The sequence below is a fragment of the Telmatherina bonti genome (assembly GCF_933228915.1).
Source record: "Telmatherina bonti genome assembly, chromosome: 6".
Lineage (NCBI taxonomy): Eukaryota > Metazoa > Chordata > Actinopteri > Atheriniformes > Telmatherinidae > Telmatherina > Telmatherina bonti.
The window spans coordinates 22,986,835-23,007,322 of NC_136624.1; the positions used below are offsets into that span (position 1 = coordinate 22,986,835).

The following is a 20,488-nucleotide window of genomic DNA, read 5'->3' on the forward strand; positions in this document are numbered from 1 at the left end:
CATGCGTAAAGCTAATAGTTGCATAGCTGGGTAATACGGTAACGTTTGTCTGGGGCCTCATGCTTGAATAAAAACTAAAGCACAAATTGATGGTAAGTAAACACTTTCTCCGTTCTCCATAAAGTAATATTTGTAATTATTTGGAGTGGTGGATAGCAACAGTTAAATAAGCCTTAAGTTTTAATCTTTCATTGACGAATGCTATGTAGCTAATAGTCAACGCTAGCTGCCTCTAGCTGCACAGTAACAAATAAGTCACGCTGACACTCATAAGAAGAATTTAGAGTGACCAATAAAGCTAACATGCTTGTCTTTTGATTGTGGGAAAAAGCTGGAATACCCCATGACAACCCATGCATACATGGAAAAACATGCAAACCCCTCCTGAAAGGCCACTTAGCGAACCCCTCCCCACGCGAGAACTGAAGGAGCGACCTTCTTGCGGCTAGGCCGCGGTGCTTACATTTCTTAAATTTAATGCAATTTGTGGGGGAATGCATCTTTATTTAAACGAGTTTACTTATCGCATCGACAAAAGTTTTTATCCCTGTGCTATAGCTCATGGATTTTATTCAAAACGCGGCTGGCCTGTATGGCATGGACTTAGCCGTCTTAGCTACTGAGCTAACATCCTTTTTATTAAGATTCAGGGGTAAGGAGTGAGAAGATGGCCTTGTTGGCTATTTTATATGTTCATTCATTAAAAAAACAAAACACAAACTTGATATAGATATCCGATACTCAACATTGAATACATTACTGTGTTGATGTCTAGCACAAACAAGCTAGTTCTGTTAAGTGCTTCACGTAATTATTACAGTGCTAGTCATTGCTGCCCGTCCTAGAAATTATTTATAGAAATACATTTTACTTTTCCCACTAACCTCATACAGTAATCCTTAGACATGAAATAGGTAAGAAAAAAGGCTAACTTTGGTAGAAATAGTTCATATGCAAAACATTATTTGTAAATTTATTATTCCAGAAAACAAGTCTTGAGGGTTTGAAGTCCTTGGATTTAGTTAGAGATCTGTGAATGCATTGTAAAATTTAAGTTAGAAAATGTATATTTTTACATAGTTTTTATCTGAACATAAATATGTAAATAATATATTTACATTAAAGCTGTTATCTTTAAAGCAGAATAATTTAAAACAGCTGTTGATGTGGCACAAAGCCTTTGGACAGCATATGACTAGTGGAAATAAAATAGTTTTTCCAAGAGTTGACAACAATATGATCAATACTTGTGTAATTTGTCTTGCAAGAAAAGACTACTTATGACTGTAACTTATGACTCTATAGTAACTGTTACTTTTATTAAGTTTAATATGTAAAACATCTTAAAATTTTCTTTTGTTCCAATCAAATAACCAGTGATAGATTTGAAAGCATAAAGCCAAGAAGAGTTAATCCATGCTTGCATGTTTTGTTTTTTTGTGCACAAAGAACAAACAAAACTTTTAATCTGTGACTAATCCGTTATAGTAGGCTTTTATAGATGGGATTTTGAGAAACATGATCACAGAAAGGGATTAATGTTTAAATGACAAAGTGCTGTCACCCGAACTGACTGATAAAGTTGGTAATTTGTAACATCTTAGGTTAAAAAGAGTGGCACACAAACACATCTACAACTTCTTTTTAGTTTTTGTAATTGTGTTGTGGCGCTGCTGTAATTTTCTCAGCATACAAAGTGGCGTATTCTGTAAAGTTTGGTAATGTGTAATTAGTTTTTTTTCTTTGTTTTAGAGATTTGGTCCTTCCAAAGTAGGCAGACGCTAAATCCAGGGCATCCGGATCAAGTTAAGGTAGGTAATGGGCTTCTTCCTGCTAAAACATGATGTAGGATCGTACTGAGAGTTTGTGCTGTAGGTGTTGAGACAGGAAATCTCAATATCATAAATTTCCCTTTTTAAAATTAGTGTTTGGCTATCAATGTCTTTTGTGGCGTGGAGGGCAACAGGCAGGACACACTTGTCCTTGGGAAACATGCCCCCTCTCCTTTTTTTGTGAGGAGAAGGTTACATTTAAATTTTGACATTTTCAATTGATTGTGAGCTCATCCTTTTTCTTCACTGAATTTCACCAAGATGACTCCTTAATCTCAAGAGGACTTGTGAAGACGCATTTCATCATCTTCATCATCATTAGCAAGCGCCCTTTGAAAATCGCCTACGCCAAAGTGAAATGAGACAACCCTAGTGTGGGTGAAATTTTCTTGGGTGCAGTGACTCTGGACATCATAAAACTGGTTGAATGTGTCTTTCAACAGTCGTATCTTAAAGATGCGTGTTCCTGCCCTCAGAATTTGTATTTTAATATTCTAAAATAACTTAAACATTTTTAAGAAAGCAACGTGGGCGCAATGTTTACTTTTTCTCCCACTTTTCGAAGCGCAAGACAAAAGGATTACATTTGCCTATGCTAATTTTGACGTTTGGATCATCATTTTTCTGCAACACTGACCAAGAACTTGTCACCGACTAGTAGGTGGAATCTATGTTCCCCTCGCACTAATCCGTCAGTCCTTATCCCTGTGCCATTTAAATACATAAATCAGTTTAACTAATGTCAACCAAGCATTTTAACTTTTTGTTTGGAGCATCTAAAAAAAAATAAAACAGCTTGGAACAAAATATTACCCAAAGTTGATTTATTAACACAGTTTGCATTTTTCTGATACAATAAAGAACAGATAATTTTTTGGTACGTGATGGGAATCTTTATTGCAGTTCTTCACCTCACACAATCATGGCTGAATTTGACTTTGCGCTTGAAGTTGAGCTCTCTGCGTGTGTTACTCGCCAGTATTCAATTCTATTTCTTGATCCATCATTTAAGGCCAGCAATCAAAACATTTTGAGGAGCACAAGTGAAACAAAAACCAACCTGAAGATGTTTTGCGCAACATTTAATATTTTTTGCAGCACTTTGGAATTTACTTTGTCTGAGCTTTGATGTGATTTTTCATTTGCAAATTTTCAGACATTTTATCCTTGAAGGAATATGATCTCCTTTCTTAACTCACTGACATGTTTCAGGATTGTGGATGCTTTAAAGACGCTTATTCGCGAACAACCCAAACCTGTGCGAGCATTTGAAGTGCACGAAGGAAGAAACCGCTAAACCTTGGGATCTAGCCATGTCTCGCAGAAGAAGCCGCAGCCCGTCACCAGGGCGTTTTTCACGCACCTGCAGCAGTAATGATCCAAGAGATTTGGAGAGAAGGATTTTTGTTGGGAATTTGCCGACTTCGGACATGGAAATCAAGGATTTGGAAGACCTGTTCAGCCCGTATGGGAAGATAGTCGGTTAGTAAATTTATAAACGTCTAGTCGCCAATTTTGATTCATAACAGTTCATACCTGCGATGCTGTTCCTGAATTTCACCGCTGTTAAAGTGTTTCAGATGTCTGGTAACATTTAACTTAAACTCAAGTCATTTCATTAAAGAGAAAAGCCATTACAACTTTTTTCAGCTTGATAATTGGAAAGTTATCCAAATGTTCTGAAAACTGGTCCTAAGTTTGTGCCACTCAAAATATTCCTCTTCCAGGCGTATCCTTGTTTCGAGGGTATGGATTTGTACAATTTGAGCGCATTGAGGAAGCTGAGGCTGCAAAGGCGGCTCAAAAGGGCCGAATATATAAAGGTTACAAAATAGGTAAGCCTAAACTGCAGAAAATATGATTGTATGGGTAAAGAGGATGCCTTTTTGTTTAACAATGGGCATGATAGTTTTTCTCATTTGTTGTCTTTAAAAAAAATGTCAGCAAAGGAAAAATGGGGGAAAAAGCCATTTCCAAAGATATAACTCATCTCTTATATTGTTGTTATAGTAAATTTAAATCCTGAAGACCAGATGCAACATTTTTGCCCCCCAAAATCAAATCTTCCTTTAATTAGTACATCCTTTTTTCCATGAAGGACACATATTAAATGTTCAGAAGCACATGGGACACACTGTAGGCCTCTCAGTGTCGTGCTGTCTGGCTGGTGATTGCACCTTCAAAAGCAATGAATGGGAGGTTTGTAAACTTTTGACTAGTCTGGAACGCATCGGGTGTAGCTACGCCCTCACAGCAGAGCGAGTTTAATTTCCTCCTGGTGCAGCGAGTTGTAGACGAACAAATGAGAGAGGAAGGCATAAAAACTTTCTTACTTTGATCCCCCTTCAACACCCCCCAGGTACCATCCTCTGTATTCTGGGTTTCTCGAGATAAATGTTAATCCCCAAAATCAGACTGGTGAATTTGGAAAGGAACTTTGGGCTCATTGTCTATCCTAGTGCTACAAACTCAACCTTAGCTGGATTTTACATCTTGACAGAAGTACCTGTGTGTGTGTGTGTGTGTGTGTGTGTGTGTGTGTGTGTGTGTGTGTGTGTGTGTGTGTGTGTGTGTGTGAGATCCTCTCAGCCCACACAGATGGATAGACGTGCTGTTCTCCATATATCAAATGCATATTGGAGCTAACGCTGTTAGTTGAATGCCGCAACAGATGCCACTCTGAAGCATCAGAAAGTAACTTGATAGTCTGTTTTCCACAGTAGTGCAAAGCTACATTATCACCAGCAGCCCCAACACAAGCAAGAACAGCTCAGATTGCTCCACATATTGCCTTCACTGCCACCAAGTGGCAGCAGAACAGAAGGGCAGTGGGAGCTGATTGGGGTTTGCAGAACTATATGCAGACCTCACACCACCACAAAAAATTAGTAGCATCAGCCATGTCCTAATTAATAACCCACGATGATGTTATCTGGAACCTGAAGGGAACGCTAACCAAATGTCTCGCCTGAACTAAAAGTTTCAGTTTTTTTGTTTTTGGTTTTTTGTCTGTCCACTCTGCAGAAAGATTTCTTAGAGTAACAGTCCAATGAATTGTGATGCTATTCCTTCTTTGCATTTTGACCAGTAATCCCTGGATTTCATACATGATCTTCCAAACACTGCACATACATGTTGCATTTGGCCTTATTGGGTTGTTCTGTAATGAAAAGTTTATATTACTGTGTTATTCTTGATACTATTTCAGCAATACGTTGTGATGCGCAGCATTCGGTAAATAAAATGGTTTCAACAAAATGAGAAAATCTGAGCCCTGTCTGACGGCTAATTTGATTGAATGCATCCAAACAATGCAAACAAGTTCTTTAATAAATAATGGCAAAATTCAATTCATGAAATCTCATGTTTATCTACCACAGTGTTCTGGAGTTTCGCTCAGCGTGGAATCATTTGCGTCATGTACAGATTTCATTACCATGCTAACGCTTTGCTACCTGCGAGCACATTTTAAAAGTGAACTTTTGTTCCTTCATTTGTCCGTGATTCTCACTCACTCACTGATTCTCGTCAGATGTGACGGCTCACTTTTCTTTGATCTGATCGTTTCGCCCCGTTTGGATTTCCAAATTTTGGACATCGGCACTCGATTTCACACGGATGGTGGAAATGTTGGTGCGGCCACACGTTTTGCGTGAACAACATTAGCTGTTCTACATGTCATTGTTATGTTCAACGTTTGGATTGATTTATTTTCAGATGTAAATATGGCAGTGGAGCGACGGCAAGCTAAACCTCAATCCCAGCAGAGCCCTCCACGAAGGTAAAGTAACGCAAAATGGATATGAAGAACTACCATCGCTTCTGAGGTGTCGGTATTAAAAACAAAAACATTTAACTTTTTCCTCACCTGTAAATTCTGCCATTGGCGGAGTCCTCACGGAAGCTGCTGCATCATGGGAAGAGTTTGTCATGCCTTGTGGAACAGCCGATTTTCCTCTCCAAGTTAAATTTCCTTTGTTTTGAAATAAAGGAGAGAGACATATGGATGTAATTTAAAGTGTCGTCTCTGAGATTCTTCAACTCTGATTTTCCAGCAACACTTTGTGGGATTTCTGTCACATTTCATGTTGTGGCTAGAAAATACGGCGATCTGGGTAAAGCAGACTTTATTCTGATCTGCAACATCTGGAGAAAACAGCCTTGTATCCTGCAGCATGTGGACTTTTCACACATCAGTTGCGCTCTACCAATTACATGACGTGGAGGTAGAAAGAAAAAAGAAAAGCTGCAGTGAAACCTATATGTGAAAAGATGCTGAAAGGAGTTTAAACTATGAAGAACAAAACCCAATAAAAGTAGGTTGTCATGCAGACAGGTGCATAAAGTTTACTTAATTTATTTACTAAACAAACTTTTAAAAGACCCAAGAGGTATCAAATTTTCTACGTTGAAAGATTTGCCAAAAAAATATTTCTTCTCAACTGGCTCCAACTATCAACCAGCAGAAAAGTAAAACTTTTGTATTTCTGTGGATTTTCAGAATGGAAATAGATGGAACGCATCTTTACTTCTCCACACGACTTCTGGTGCTTAACAAAGACCTGACACAGAAATGTATGTGACTGAAATGAACCCGGCCCACAGCTGGCCGTCTGACCACACTGGTTCTCCACAACTAATCATTATACATTCCCACACATCAGTTTACCTGAAGCTTGCTTCGGGTAGGTGTGGGGAAAAGGAGGATTCGTTTAGTAAATTGACTGTTTCTGAATCCTCCAAGGGAGGAAAATGGTAATTAATTTTATTTTGTGAACCACTTTGCATTCCTTTGCAAAATATTTTGGGTTGCTGTGCGGTGACGTTTGCATTTAACTGATCCATCTGAACATGGTCTCAGTTCAGTGCATTGGCCTGGCTTTGGTGTTCTGCTACCATTGATGCAAATTGTGTCAAAGAACTGAACTCAGACCAGGTATGTTTTCCTGAAACGGCTGAGTTTTTCAGCAGAAGAGAAGGTGTCTGTCTTTATAACTGATGAGGTAAAGTGCAGATGTTAATGTAAGGTAACAAGATGTATTGCAAAGGAACTGTTTGTATTTTTAACTTGTCCTTTATTATGACAAGCCCACTTAAATTGATAAGATTTTCCTTTTGATGAAGTAAACGTACATTGAGCAACATTTATTCATATCTGATTTTTCCAAGTTGTCTCAAACTACTTCAGTGGAGTTCAGAAAAAACTTAACCCGATCTCCTGACTCAAACTGTTTTTTATGACTTCTATTAGACCTCTATGTTTCCATTAATGCCGCAGCCTCATGCTGATTTCGTTTCTCTGGGGGGGGGGGGGATCACATTTCAGCATTTTCGACTTTTCCTTTTGGAGTGCGAGATTGTGGTTTTACTGACCAAAGGAAAGTGTCGTAACCGCGTAGAGCCGACGGTGCAAAACAAACCACCTTGTGCTTTTTGTTTTCCTTTATGATTGATTAACCTCAAATGGTCATCGCACTTTATCAGTCACTGGACATCCTGGAAAGGCTGTTGGCTTCAACAGAGTTGCTTCCTGAAATAAATTGTTATATTGCGAACAAAAAGGCTTTGGTTGCTCTGTATCAGATGTTCAATCAATAAATGTGGGTTAATTTATACTTTTAAAAAAAAAAAAAAAAAAAAAAAAAGCAAAACTTTAAGTGATTTTGTCGGGTTAAGATGTTCCTGTAACCAGCTGCAGTATTTCATTGGCACTTTCACTCTTCCTGTAAAGCTAATTATCATCTTTTCTCTCAGGGCTCCGTACAGCAAAGATCTGCGGCCTCGGTCACGTTCACCCGTTTATGGCCGTGACGGACGTGATCCTCGGGACAGCCGTGATCCTCGGGACAGCCGTGATCCTCGGGACAGCCGTGATCCTCGGGACAGCCGCGATGGGAGAGACTCCGGTAGAGACTCCGGTAGAGAGCCACGACCAGGGAGCCACTCGCGTGATCCGGATTATCGGTACCGTGGCTCAGAGAGCAGAGACAAGGACCTGAGGGGTGATCCGCGGGATTCTGCATACAGGTGACTTTCAGTCAGTCAGCTGTGACTTGTCTAAGTCACTTTGTTTCTATTTATCCTGAAACCTTTCAATACTGCAGGGAGGATTATGACCGATACTACCGCAGTGGCAGCGCTGCAGACGACTACTACAGGAGGAAGGATGAAGCCTACAGGGATCCTTACATGGATCCCTGGAATGGACGCCGTGAGCCAGGAGGTACGTAGATGACATAGAACACACACTGCAGTTTATTAAGTCTGATGCTCTGCTCTTACGGTCCTTTTAGTTTTATTTTCTATAACCATTAGTTTCACTGTTTTTTTTTTTTTTCTGTATTTGGAAACAAAACCACAACATTAGGCTTAGTGCCACATTTACACGTTTGATCACATAAGAAAATTTGTAAATATTCATGTGAAAGAAGTATTTTTTCACACTGAGTTGTGACTTTAAATGATTTTAATTTTACAGCTAAATCTGAAGTAAAGTTCAATAAGTTACATTGATACTGACATGAAACTTTGACATCGCCCCTGTTCTACAGTAGACGACCGTGCCCGTCCTGAAGAGCGGCGTCGAAATGAACTCTATAGACAGTACTATGAAGAACTTCAGCGGCGCTACGACACTGACCGTCCTGTCGACTGCTCTGTGATTGTTGTCAACAAGGCGCAGAAGTAAGTCCACTTTCTGGGCTGTATAGGATGTAACCATCATGGAGCAGAAGCTTCTGTGAATATTCAACCAGGACATGGCATGTTTTCATTTCATATTGCTCCTGTATCTGTGTGTGTGTGTCTGTGTCTGTCTGCGTGTGTCTGCCTGTCTTGTACTTTTTCTTCAAAAACAACTGTAGGGAGTATGCTGAGACGGTCGGGCGGAAAGTCCGTGATTTGGGAATGGTGGTGGATCTGATCTTCCTCAATACGGAAGTGTCTCTCACCCAGGCGTTGGAGGATGTAGGCAGAGCCCGCACTCCCTTTGCCATCATCATTACCCAGCAGCACCAGGTGCACCGGTCTTGCACTGTCAACATCCTGTTTGGCACACCCCAAGGTGATTCAGAGCAACAGTATGCATGCATGCGCACACACACACACACACACACACACACACACCATGTGAAAGATGTGTCTTCAGTCATTGTTTATAAGTTGTTTTTTGCTGTGTACTTGCTGCTGCAGAGCATCGAAACATGCCAATGCAGGATGCCATGATGTTGGTTGCCCACAACTATGACACCTACAAAGTGGAAAACCGTGAAAAGGAACGTGAGGAAATCGCCAGAAAGGCTGCCAAGATGGCGGACGATGTGCTACTCAGGGAAGCGGACAGAGAGGCGCACCCCATTTCACTTCTCACTGCCATCACCCTGCTGTCAGAAAACAGGTGTTGTGCCATGTTGAATTTATCATTGATAACTGCAGCTTTTTGGAAAGTTGGGTGTAAAACATAAAAAAGATTACACTGGATTAATGAACGCTGTTTGTGTGGTCTGGTAGGTTTTTAACCCCGGAGGAACTGGACAGCCTTGTTGCATATCTGAAGGACAAAAGATCTCGTCTGGTACGAAGCACCGGAGATTCTCTGACAGGTAATCATGTTGTTCAAGTTTTTATATTTGATCTGAAATTAATATTTGTACATAAATATACATTAAATGTGTGGTTAGTCACATGTGCCTTAATGTTTGAATAAAGCAGAAAGGAGGATTGTATGTTAAAGATGTCAAAAATGTCATTGAGCACCCAGTAAACCATCAAATTAACCACCAAATGAATAAAATGAAGTTTCCAACACAAGAAGGTCTTTAATGTTTTGTCACCCTTCATTTGTGAACTAAGTTGTCAACTTTAAATCGTTCAAGATTTAGACAAGATGCGCCAACACGGCGGGGGAGGGAGGGAGTAACCCGGGCCTGTAGTTGCAACTGTCCATCAGTGTAGTTTGTAAAACTGCTGTTTTACTTCACGTCTCTTCATGGTAGAAATAAGAGTTCTTCCTCTGTTGCTGAAGGCAGCAGACTGACTGAATGTATTCCCTTACAGCTTCAGTCCACGTTGGACCTACTGCAGGAGTTCATCATGATGTGTCACTGTCAGCTGCAGGACTCCAATCTTCTACTCACAAAGCCCCACAGTCAGGTCACCACAGTCTGTCATCAGCGTCCAGCGCCTCGGCCAACCCCAGTCATCAGCAGGAGCTGCAGGCCAAAATCCTCAGTCTGTTTAACAGTGGCTCTGGGTCAAGCACCAGCGGCCTCCCTCCTCCTGTCCCTCAGTCACACCCGTACAGCTCTCTCGGCCCATCTCCCTCCCAAAACCCCTCTCGCCAACCCTTGTCTGGGCCAACTGGACCTGTATCCCAGGGTTACGGCACCCCACCAGGCCGTGTGTCTGTAACACCAGTTGGTCAGAGGGCTCCTGCAGCTGCTTCAGGCATCAATTTCGACAACCCAAGTGTCCAGAAAGCTCTCGATACGCTCATACAGAGTGGACCATCTCTCAACAGTCTGGTGGGTCCTGGTGCTTCTCAGCAGCCACCTCAAAGACCAGCAGCCAGCATGGGTCAGGGACCACCCATGTCCATGTATCCGCGACATTACTGACAAGCCGTAATGATTCATGTGGCCCACCTCTCCTCTGATAGAAGTAAATACCACATGTTTGTCTGTGTGATGCATTTACCAGCTTAGTCTTGTTAGACTTTAGGGACATTTTGTAAAGGTTTCTATAATCTACTCTCCCTCTCCTACCCCCCCCCCCCCCCCCGCAGTATATTGTGCTGTTAAAATTGGGTGACATATTGAGACTACTGATAGTCTATATTTTCAATTGTTAACCTGAAAAATTTTATGCATTCTTTTTACAATTGTGTTAAACAAGGAGACTATTGAAGTACATTTTGGTTCTTGGTTTTCCAGCCATTTCCTGTTGTGTGTTTTATAGTTTTGCACAATGTTTTAATTTGTATTTTGTTGTCATGGTTAAAATGAGACAATTAAAAACTCCAGACACAATTGCTGTAATAAAATGGTATTGGTTTATTGCATTTTGTGCTGACAAATCTATAAAATGGAACGGGAATTGCCAGAAGCCATAGATAAGCATTTGAAATGTAAGATAAAACTACTTTTTTCCTTTTTAATGTACCATGAATCACAATAGAGAATAATACATGTCTTTTTTTATTTTAGAATATTTAACTTACACAGACACAGAAAATTAACACCTCCACACTAACTGTATTTGATTTTATTTACATGTAGCCCCCTCCCACCCCTACCCACAACCTACCCCTGGACCCCAGCAGTTACAAGTGCACATGTACACACACGCACACACACTCTCACAGAACTGAAAGGAACACTACAGCTTTACCATAAGACTGGGTACAGTATTAAGGAAAAATAATGTAAAGTTCAGAATGAACAAACATTTTCATACAATTGAAATTTGATCCAGGTGTGTGTATGCTGTATGCATCGTCTACATCCGGGATAGTTTACGCATTTATACAAAATGTTCTCAAGTCCAGTGAATTAAAGGCAGGCATGGAAAGTGACATGGTTCCTTTGCCGGGTGGTGCAGCTTGTTGAGGAATTTTTAAAACTTTAGTATTCTGGGAAATGTGTTTGTAAAATGAGAAGATAAATAGCCGTCATGTCTGTAGCAGGCTAACTGGGTACAAAGACTGAGCTTTTCAGTCTGTTTGCTTCCCAAAACATTGTAAACGAGGCCAACTATCGTCATCAACCAAAAACAACTTATTCTTTACAGGCTTTTTGTTTACAAAACCAAACATTTAACTGATTTAAGATAATTATATTTAACAACGGCTGCAACGCAGATCAGGCAGCTAACACACCATCTTTCAAGCAACTTCTCAGGTTGTTCTTCATCACTTGGTTCATGTGTTGATTTTCTGCAGGTTTTTGATAACTGCTACATTTTTAGAGGAACTACATTTTCCTTGTCTGCATCTAATTCACTGGAGCACACATTTCCACACCAAACCAATAAGTACTTTGGTCATAATTTTATCTGCAGATAAGTGACACGATAAGAGGACCTTGTCAACAGATCTTGTAAAAAAAATAAAAATAAAATTTTGTACTGTAATATTAATCTTTGATACGATAGGCCAGTCCTACGGAAAGAGAAAAGTATTAATACCAGAAAGCAAACATAACTGACTGATAAACAAAATACTTTTTATATCACAAACACCCAATATATTTTCAGTACACCTTGTTCAGGGTAGTTGCATGCATGCACTGAGTTACACAACATAACTGGTTTGGGGCTCTGCTTGAACTGTCCAGACGCTTGAGTTTTTCTCATCTGACTCCCAGAGAGATCAGCTTTGTGAAACATTAATTGCAGCTGCTGTTTTCCCACCAGCATCATTCACGTTTGTCTGACGCTACTGTTGCCGAAGGGTTTGGTCTTATCTCGGCTGCTGGCTGTTCACCCCCTTTGCAATTATCTGGGATTTGTTTAGTTTTTCCTTTTCAATGATGTCCTAACAGGAAACCTCCTCAACCCGGTAACAGATGTGTTTCAGAGCCCTTAATATCCGTTTAAGGATGGAGACTGAGTGATGATCACCAGCAGGTTTGTCTCATGCTACAGTTGTGCAGGCGAAGGATCTGATCTAAATCATGGATCAGTTTGGGGTAGGACAGTAGGGCAGTGGGAGAGAGAGAGAGGGACATGCTGGTTTCTAAAGTCAACTGTCTTTTGTTGTTCAAGCAGAGCCGGTACCAGAACTGGAAGCGCAAGTTTTATATTCTTTGATCATTTTTCAGAAATATACTGCAGTCACATTTAAAATACAGAGCTGGGGTGGATGTTGTGGCTGGGATGGGGGAGACCAGGGGGTTCAGGCAGATGGGGTGAAGAGGGGAGAGAAGCGTTCTGAGAGGGCTCACCTCACAGACTGAGTGACAAACACAATAAATGTAACAATTAGTATTTTTCTTTTAAATTATTTTGGCTAGAGACTAAAAAATAGTCTATGTGATGCATGCTTAAATGTTCAACAGATAAAATCAGCAGGAAGGTTTCTGATGGTAGAAATGAATCATTTTGCAGTACAAGCTGTCAGACTGCCACAGTTAGCTGTAATACACTCCGTTGCCACTAGAGGTCACTGCGAGGCAGTCTGAACCCTCCACTGCTGCACACTCACGCAGCTTCTCAGCGTGGCACTTAGACCACTTTTGGGTTCAATGCTTTAAATTTTTATGGTGAAAAAAAAGTGACATCTCCTGTTGTTCATATAAAGAAAAACATAACTAACATAATGAGAAAAGAATGTTAGGATAATATTGCACATGGTCTTACAAAACTCCAAGACTGTCCACAGTGATCGAACAGTGTACAACAAAAGACAACACTAGTAGGTTACAGTGTCTCTGACTTAAGTGATATATATATATATATATATATATATATATATATATATATATATATATATATATATATATATATATATATATATATATATATATATACACATATATATATATATACAAAAATGAAATGACCCTTCTTAAGGCCCACCTATTAGCAAACTCAAAATTTCCTATTACATTACATAAGACTACTTGAGCAAGATTGAAATATAACAAGTAACAATAAAGTGAACTCATACTTTTTCTTTTTTTTTTTTTTTTTTTTGCAAAAGACTCATTTTCAAGGTCTGGTCGATGCTGCCAACAGACATTCTCAAAATGTTTTTAGCCGATTGAGAACGACCAACCTCCTTCTTCCCCCATGCTGCACCTTGAACATTTAAGTCGTTACTATAGAAACCACTAAAACAAATATTGCCACGTAGTACCATGCAAACAGCAATTATAAAACATTAATAATTCAATAAATAAATTCATTTCCAATAAACGTTTCCAATAAACATGAGATATCTTTTCTTTTCCATAAATTTAAAAGGCTCAGATGATGCAGGCGATGTTGTAGAGACAATCCTAAAATGTGACAGCGTTCTTCAAAAACTGCTGTGTCTTTGTCAGCGACGAGTGTGTTTAAAGGAAAAAAAAATCCCCAGCGTCTTTGAAAACTAGGTGTGGTCTCTTGGGGAGTATCACAAGTGTCAAAGGTAGTTTTCCAAACAGTAAGGTGTATATCAAATCCATCAAACACTTTTTTTTTTTTGGTAACCCCCATCTTTAAATAAACCACAGCAATTAAAGTTCTCATACCTTAAAGTTGCTTCTAAATGTGTGTGATAAAGATAGTGATGAGAGCATTTCAAAAGAGAAAAGGGTGGAGGATTTGCCCTCGGTTGTAATATTGCATCACAATATTCATTAAAGATTTCTAATAAAACAGAAAGCTAACCCTGTCCAAAGATCACAGGCCAAATGTATACATGTACAGCCTCACCCTCACCCTTGTCAGATAAACACCACCACTGATATGTATGTTTATACCCTTTTTCGCTTTAATGTTGATTCAGTCATCTCTATTTACAGTACAAATAAATCTATAGATACTAGCAGCATTCACAACATATGATCAGACATTCAAGCAACACTAAAAACATTAAATAGTTTTTTTTAAATAGCTCTAGAAACTAATCTGTTTTGTATTTTTATACTGTATATATTGTGTATATATTTGTATTTATTTATATTTATACTTCTACTACAAGTGCAAATGACCAAAAATAGTTTCTTTAAGAAAAGAAACAGGAATAGTCAAAGTAAAGTGACAGCTGTCCTTGGTCAGAGTGAGATGATTCTGGATTGTATAGAGACTTACGAAATCTACATATACAAAATATATGTGTAAAAAAATAAATAACATGACAACGTGGGTCCAGATTTCAACTATTGCACATTCCTTCCAAGATGCACTTTTTCAATCCTATGTTGCTAACAAGTCACTCAGTCGGGGAAACAAGTGGCTCAAATCTTCACTGATTCTAACGAATATAAAATCTGACTGGAGAATCTACTGCATAGAGTTCCTTCTTGTGGACGAAGTAAGATTTGTAGCTACAGAAGCCGCTGTCCTCTGTTTAATTAGACCCCTATGAACAAATAACTGATGGATGCTGAGCATCTCGCCTCGGTGTGAGCAGGAAATTCGGCAGCTGCGAGCTTCACGGCGTGCTGATCATCCATTCGTTACTTATCTGAAGGGCAATTTTCCAACTGCATCTTCACTATTCTAGTTTTACAAAGACACTTCTTGTAACTTTTTAGTTTTATTTCTATCTTTTCCATTACGTTACATTTTATCTTTTCAATCCATAGAATTTAGTTTACTATATTCTTTTAAAAATACTTTAAATTTGGCACATTTAGTGTATCTGAATTTGGCAAAAATGATATATAGCTTTAAGTTACAATCAACATGACATAAAACTATTTGATTAATATGTATAAGTTTTGTCTATAAACATAAATACATATTTGTTCTCTAGATGGAAAAATAACATTTAATTTCTTTCTAAAATTAACTTGATGATGTCATCAAAACTTTGTGTGTTGCACAGTCGTTAACAGTGCATGTGCAGTACTTTGCTGAGCTCACAATGAGGGTTACCATAGTGAAAGGGACCTATGCCATCCAATAAATAAATACAATAAATAAATAAATTATTATTATTTTTTTAAAAAGAGCATTTTCCCTCTGAGTGAAGGGACCTTTTCTCTCCACTAGAAGCTTCGTAGTTTGTCACAAAAATACTACACTAATACTGAACAATGCGTCAGAGCTTGTACATTATTTACAGTGAATCACATGAGGGTGGGGGGATGCTGGCGGTGATAACATCCTCAGTGAGGGGTGGGGAGGGGGGTTAGGGGGGCTATGTAATGTCTCCCCACTTTGCTGTCACGCCAGCTTTCTGCTAGGAAACGATTCACAGTTTAATTACGTGTCAACCTCAACAAACTAAGCTAGCCTTGTCATTTTTTTCCTTTTTTTGGCACTAACAGTGGCCACAGGGATAAACAGCCACTAAGAAATGAGAGGAAAAGAGGGTGGATGGTAACACAGTGATGTCAGTAGCAGAACCAGTGGAGTAGAAACACACAAGAGTTGTAAGGTTGTCATGCTAAAGAGTGATCAGGTTAAAGATAGTACCGTAGGTCTGACCCACATTTCAGCCTCCTTCAAATGTGTGAGTTTCACAGTTCTTACTTCACAGCTGTACTCTCCTCCTTCCTCCAGCTTTCTCCGGGATGACAGAGTCTTTTGCCTTGAAAGTTAATCCACATCAGAGACAACAGGCTGTGGGATATGTCCAATCACCATGAGGGAGCTTAACAAACAGTCCTCCAGTCAGCTGGCTCTCCTTCGTTCTGAACAGAAGTCATGCCTATGCCACACTTGTGTTTGGGAAATAAAAAGACAGACACATGCATGTACACTCACACCTCAGCTAACAACCCTCGCCCGCCAACACATCCTCCTAACCAAGTGTGAGGATACTATAGTACGTTAAAGACTAGCAGAGAGAAAGGACAGATCTAAGTAACATTTAGTTGAGTCTTGATGTTGCAGTAGTTAAAGCAGATTATTGAACTAGAGTTAAAGGTTATTGTTGGTCTGCTGGGGATGGAGCTGAGGGAGAGGTGCTTATGCTGAGCTGGGCTATTGGTTGGGTGTGAGAGAACTATCTCACGGAAACAAAAACAGCCTGACACTGAAGCAACATTGATGAAAGGATGGGAGTACAGCCGAAACAGGGACAGGTAGTAGGGAGGGGGAGGTGAAGGGAGGAAGGGGGCTGATCTTTCAGGAGTATATGGTGATAACCTCGCGCCCGCCTCCGCGGACCAGGAGGACCCGGTTCAGGCCTTCAGTAAGAACCTCCAGGAACTCCATGTCTGTGAGAGAACGGTTAAAGAAACTATAGGAGGAAAAACTGCACGTCACTTTGGACACCATCCATCCATCCACCCACCCCTCCCTCCCTCCATCCATCCACCCACCCCTCCCTCCATCCATCCATCCACCCACCCCTCCCTCCCTCCATCCACCCCTCCCTCCATCCATCCATCCACCCACCCCTCCCTCCCTCCATCCATCCACCCACCCCTCCCTCCCTCCATCCATCCATCCATCCCTCCCTCCCTCCATCCATCCATCCAAACAAACACCAAAACTGAATTGCAGCTTCTGCGCTGGTTCCCGTCTTTTTTTTATTATGCTGAAGACTCCTGCCGGTGTCATGTCTCCTTTATATCACAATTAGTGGGACCACTGGGCTTCTGGGACCACTTAAGGCTTTAGAAATCATTTTATGTCTTCACTGTTTCATCACAGAGCTTCACACAGAACTTTGAGTTTTTGTCCTCACATGCAGCGTAAACCCTGCAATCTTAGAAAAATGGATGCCGCAGCAAAACAGTAAGTAAAGAGATTTCCTGAACATATTTAGAAGTAATTTCACACACCCAGCAGATATACTGGAACATTAGTATTTATGTAGAGATGTCTTATCTTTCTCTTCCCAGACTTTTACACTTCAAGCCTTTAAATTATTAGCTGATGAGCTTGTCAGCAGTTTGGTGCTGGTCAGACTACAGAAGGCACTGCAAACCAAGAGCTTATGCTTAAACTGTGACTTTTCAGTTTTATGAAGGCTGTTTACTTCTTTCTAACATGGTAGCTTATGTCAGAAAGCACACACAAATAAAAAAGGAAAAAAAAGAAGAAAATAACCTAATACATATTTTGGTGTGTAGATGGTGGGAGGGTTTTATTCTCCCTGACAAGTATTTGACACAGATCACACCCACTACTGCTTCTGCTTTGACATTATCAGACTGAGACGTCACCTTTTTTCTCTGAATTAAAAGGAATGCAGTGTAAAATATTTCCTTGATGTTTTCTTACATGTTGGCAGCAGTTTCTGGTGCTCTTACGCAAACTGCTTCACAACCTGTAATTTTATTACAAATTATAATTGTTTTTAAAAACTATTATTTTCTTGTCAGCATACTACTGTTATGTTTAAACGGAGACAGCAACTGTCGATAGCACAAGTGTACATAGAAACCCACATTATAGAAATTATCTCTGACTAAATGACAACTTAGCCTCTATTAGATATATTGACTTATTAAACTGATAACCTGTTAAGACACTGAAAATGATTTGGTTTGTTCAACCAGATAACTAAAAGATGACAAACCTGCCTTATAATGTATGTGCTGGAGCATTTCCGCTGAAAACAGCTGTTTGCAGATGAGAGCAGAAGGTGAAAGCATAAGTCAGGATGTGCACATAGCTGAGGCTTTACTTATGGATCCTGGACTTTCTAAACGTAAAACAGGAGGGAGAGCCTTTAGGTATCAGGTCTCTCTCTCTCTCATAAAACCAGATAGATAACCCAGTTTGGGTTTAGGAAGCAGAAATCTTCTCCTCTGTTGAAGTTAGGCATCAATTTTTCATTTTTGATGAATTCTTTAGTTAGAGCTGGATTGAGTGACCCTCAGCCATCCATTTAGTTCTGCTTCTGTGGGTTTATACTTCCCTTGATTTTCTTTACTCATTTTTTTTTGTTGATGTGTAAATACAGCATATGGCATTCTTTTTGTCATGAGCTTGCATGTTTGCTTTTCTTTCTCAGCAGGTATCTGTATTTAAATCCTTGTCTATACATGATATGCTTTGTAAAAATATTTATTTGATAGGAGACAACAGTAACTGATAAAAGGTCCCCTCTAATGTAAATTCAGTGCGCTGAAATGAAGGAAGAATAAACATAATAAATTACCTTAAAAAGTTTTTGCTTTTTAAAATCAGCTCTTTACCTCTGTTGCTGGTCCAAACACTCTTCACGATAACAAATGATTTTCACTCCTAAAAGTAAATCAACTGAGCATTTTTTCATTGGACACAAAATCCCAGATAATTCCTGGAGAACAAACCTGAAGGCTGGGGCTGTTTTCGTCTGTAGAGCTCAACTAAAATGTAAACAGTTTTAAAATCTCCTAAATCATCACAAACTCTTGTTCATGCTTAAGTGTTTGCATTTTTTGATTGATTTAATACCATCCCTTTCCTATTGAAAGTTAAGGATTGGAAAATGAACAAATGGTCTTATTTAAAGTCAAGAGAACCGGAAGCCACACCAACTCCGTGTGAGACCTCCAGCTTTGGTCACGCTAATGTTAGAACAATCTGAATTTCAAATGATTCAACTGCTGGCGTGGCATAAAAAAATCTTTCAGGATAAACCCCAGGACTTGGGGAGCAAGTCAGGATCTGAGCAGTAGTGACATCAGTGTCATTTCTGATTACTTGTGTTTTGATAGGAAGGCGGCGCCGTCACCAGCACATTACAGACTCTTCGGAGGAAACCTACTTCTGTCCCCGTCAAGGATACAGTTCTCATCACCTGTCCGGTTCCTCGGAGGTCCCGGCATGTTGAGGAGAACTAGTTTGGCCTCTGAGGACTTTTTAAGAATGACTTCGTTCAGTCGGAGTGCTGTGTGCATACGTCGTACATTGGACTGGTTCCTGAGTGAAGACGAAGCAAAGGAGGAGGTCAGACTGATCTACACGGTTTACAGCTGAGATGTCATATATTTGACAGCATGCAGACATCTTCTCATGGTTCTCCGAGCTCATATAGTTGTCCAAGGCTCATTCTAGCATTTTTAAACGATTCTCATCTTGGTGAAAAGATAAAGTGTGAGATGTGGATGGAGTTCATGTGGTTCAGTACTTACAGGTTCTCCCACTCACTGCAGCATGGTAGGAAGAGAAACAGTTAGAGAAACAGAAACAACTGCAAGTGTTGTACTTAATGGTTTTAGTAACCTTGTGCTCCACCACTATTATATGGTGCTTAAAATGAATGATTAAAAACTTAAAAATCTGCATGAAGACTATTTATCAGGAACAGAAATTAGTCGGCTTTATGAAAATTAATGAGTCATTGAGCTTTGCAAAACACTCACGGCTTCATGTTGAAGATGTCTTTGATGCCCTCTGGTGTGGCTGCTCCAGGAGGCTTGGCCGGCTCACCGTCACACTTCTCAGTCCAGGTCATCTGGACCTGCTGTCCAGGGCTCTGAGCCCCCTCTCCTGGGGTCAACGGGGTGGCTGGGGTTGCGGGGCTGGCCGGGGTGGTGTTGTCGTGGATGAGCTGTACCTGGGCAGGGGGGGAAACAGGGGGAGAGGCCGACTTTGACTATGGGACAAGAGGAAAAGAGGACGGATGTGGATTTACATATGCATTACATGGAAGGTTGAAAGAACCACGGTTGAGGTGAAAATGCAGGAATGCAGGTAAAGTCACAGAGAGCCACAGTGTTTGAGAGGGGAGAGGAAGAACAAGTGTGGTTAAGAAGTTTTATATTGTTTATTTTATTTTACATTGTCTGCTTTGTTTAATTGCATGTTCACTTAAAAATCAAAATGGTGTTTGAGTTTGAGATGGTAAAAGTGTTGTGTTTCCTTCAGCCAGCTGGGGAAATCTCTTTGTTTGCTTTTGTTACTACGTTTTCAATGATAATGCCATTTTCTCACATATATTTGTTTATAAGCTACAAACAGCAGCGTAGATCCAGTTACACAGTGACTGAGGCTTGGGAATAGCAAGCCCAAAACATAAGCAGTAACCTGTCACTGCTGGAGTAATTGTATTGAGGGAGAATCTA

At 40.0% G+C, this 20,488-nt stretch overlaps 2 protein-coding genes across 8 annotated transcripts in view; one reads left to right on the top strand and one right to left on the bottom strand.

Annotated features, from left to right (window-relative positions):
• ncoa5 (nuclear receptor coactivator 5) lies at positions 1–10,847 on the top strand. 3 transcript variants are annotated; one of them, XM_079241960.1, is made up of 12 exons: positions 1–92; positions 1,753–1,811; positions 3,045–3,314; positions 3,560–3,667; positions 5,550–5,613; positions 7,587–7,859; positions 7,937–8,055; positions 8,384–8,516; positions 8,693–8,895; positions 9,024–9,228; positions 9,342–9,433; positions 9,888–10,847. In XM_079241960.1, exons 3-12 carry the CDS (start codon positions 3,146–3,148, stop codon positions 10,445–10,447), a joined length of 1,926 nt encoding a protein of 641 aa, XP_079098086.1. In that variant the 5' UTR covers positions 1–92; positions 1,753–1,811; positions 3,045–3,145; the 3' UTR covers positions 10,448–10,847. The 3 variants fall into 3 exon arrangements, with proteins under 3 accessions (XP_079098086.1, XP_079098087.1, XP_079098088.1); XM_079241961.1 differs by having other exon boundaries at positions 8,696–8,895; XM_079241962.1 differs by lacking the exons at positions 3,045–3,314; positions 3,560–3,667.
• Positions 10,848–16,610: 5,763 nt separating this feature from the next.
• slc12a5a (solute carrier family 12 member 5a) overlaps positions 16,611–20,488 on the bottom strand; it is a gene marked incomplete at both ends in the record, with an annotated part of 157,038 nt that continues 153,160 nt past the window's right edge. For 2 of the 5 annotated variants that reach the window (XM_079241736.1, XM_079241738.1), the window contains 4 exons: positions 16,611–16,702; positions 19,210–19,343; positions 19,556–19,570; positions 19,787–19,980. In XM_079241736.1, the coding sequence (XP_079097862.1) occupies positions 16,611–16,702; positions 19,210–19,343; positions 19,556–19,570; positions 19,787–19,980 (435 nt within the window). Of the gene's footprint in view, positions 16,703–19,209; positions 19,344–19,555; positions 19,571–19,786; positions 20,020–20,488 lie in introns of all 5 variants that reach the window. The other 3 variants (XM_079241734.1, XM_079241737.1, XM_079241735.1) reach the window with 2 other exon arrangements.

Bases quoted from the DNA above. Each gene is read 5' to 3' on its own strand.
- ncoa5 (XM_079241960.1), top strand. From the start codon at position 3,146: ATGTCTCGCAGAAGAAGCCGCAGCCCGTCACCAGGGCGTTTTTCACGC. The intron at 5,614-7,586 runs GTAAAGTAACGC...CTTTTCTCTCAG, and splicing joins CAGCAGAGCCCTCCACGAAG to GGCTCCGTACAGCAAAGATC. The intron at 8,517-8,692 runs GTAAGTCCACTT...CAAAAACAACTG, and splicing joins GTTGTCAACAAGGCGCAGAA to TAGGGAGTATGCTGAGACGG.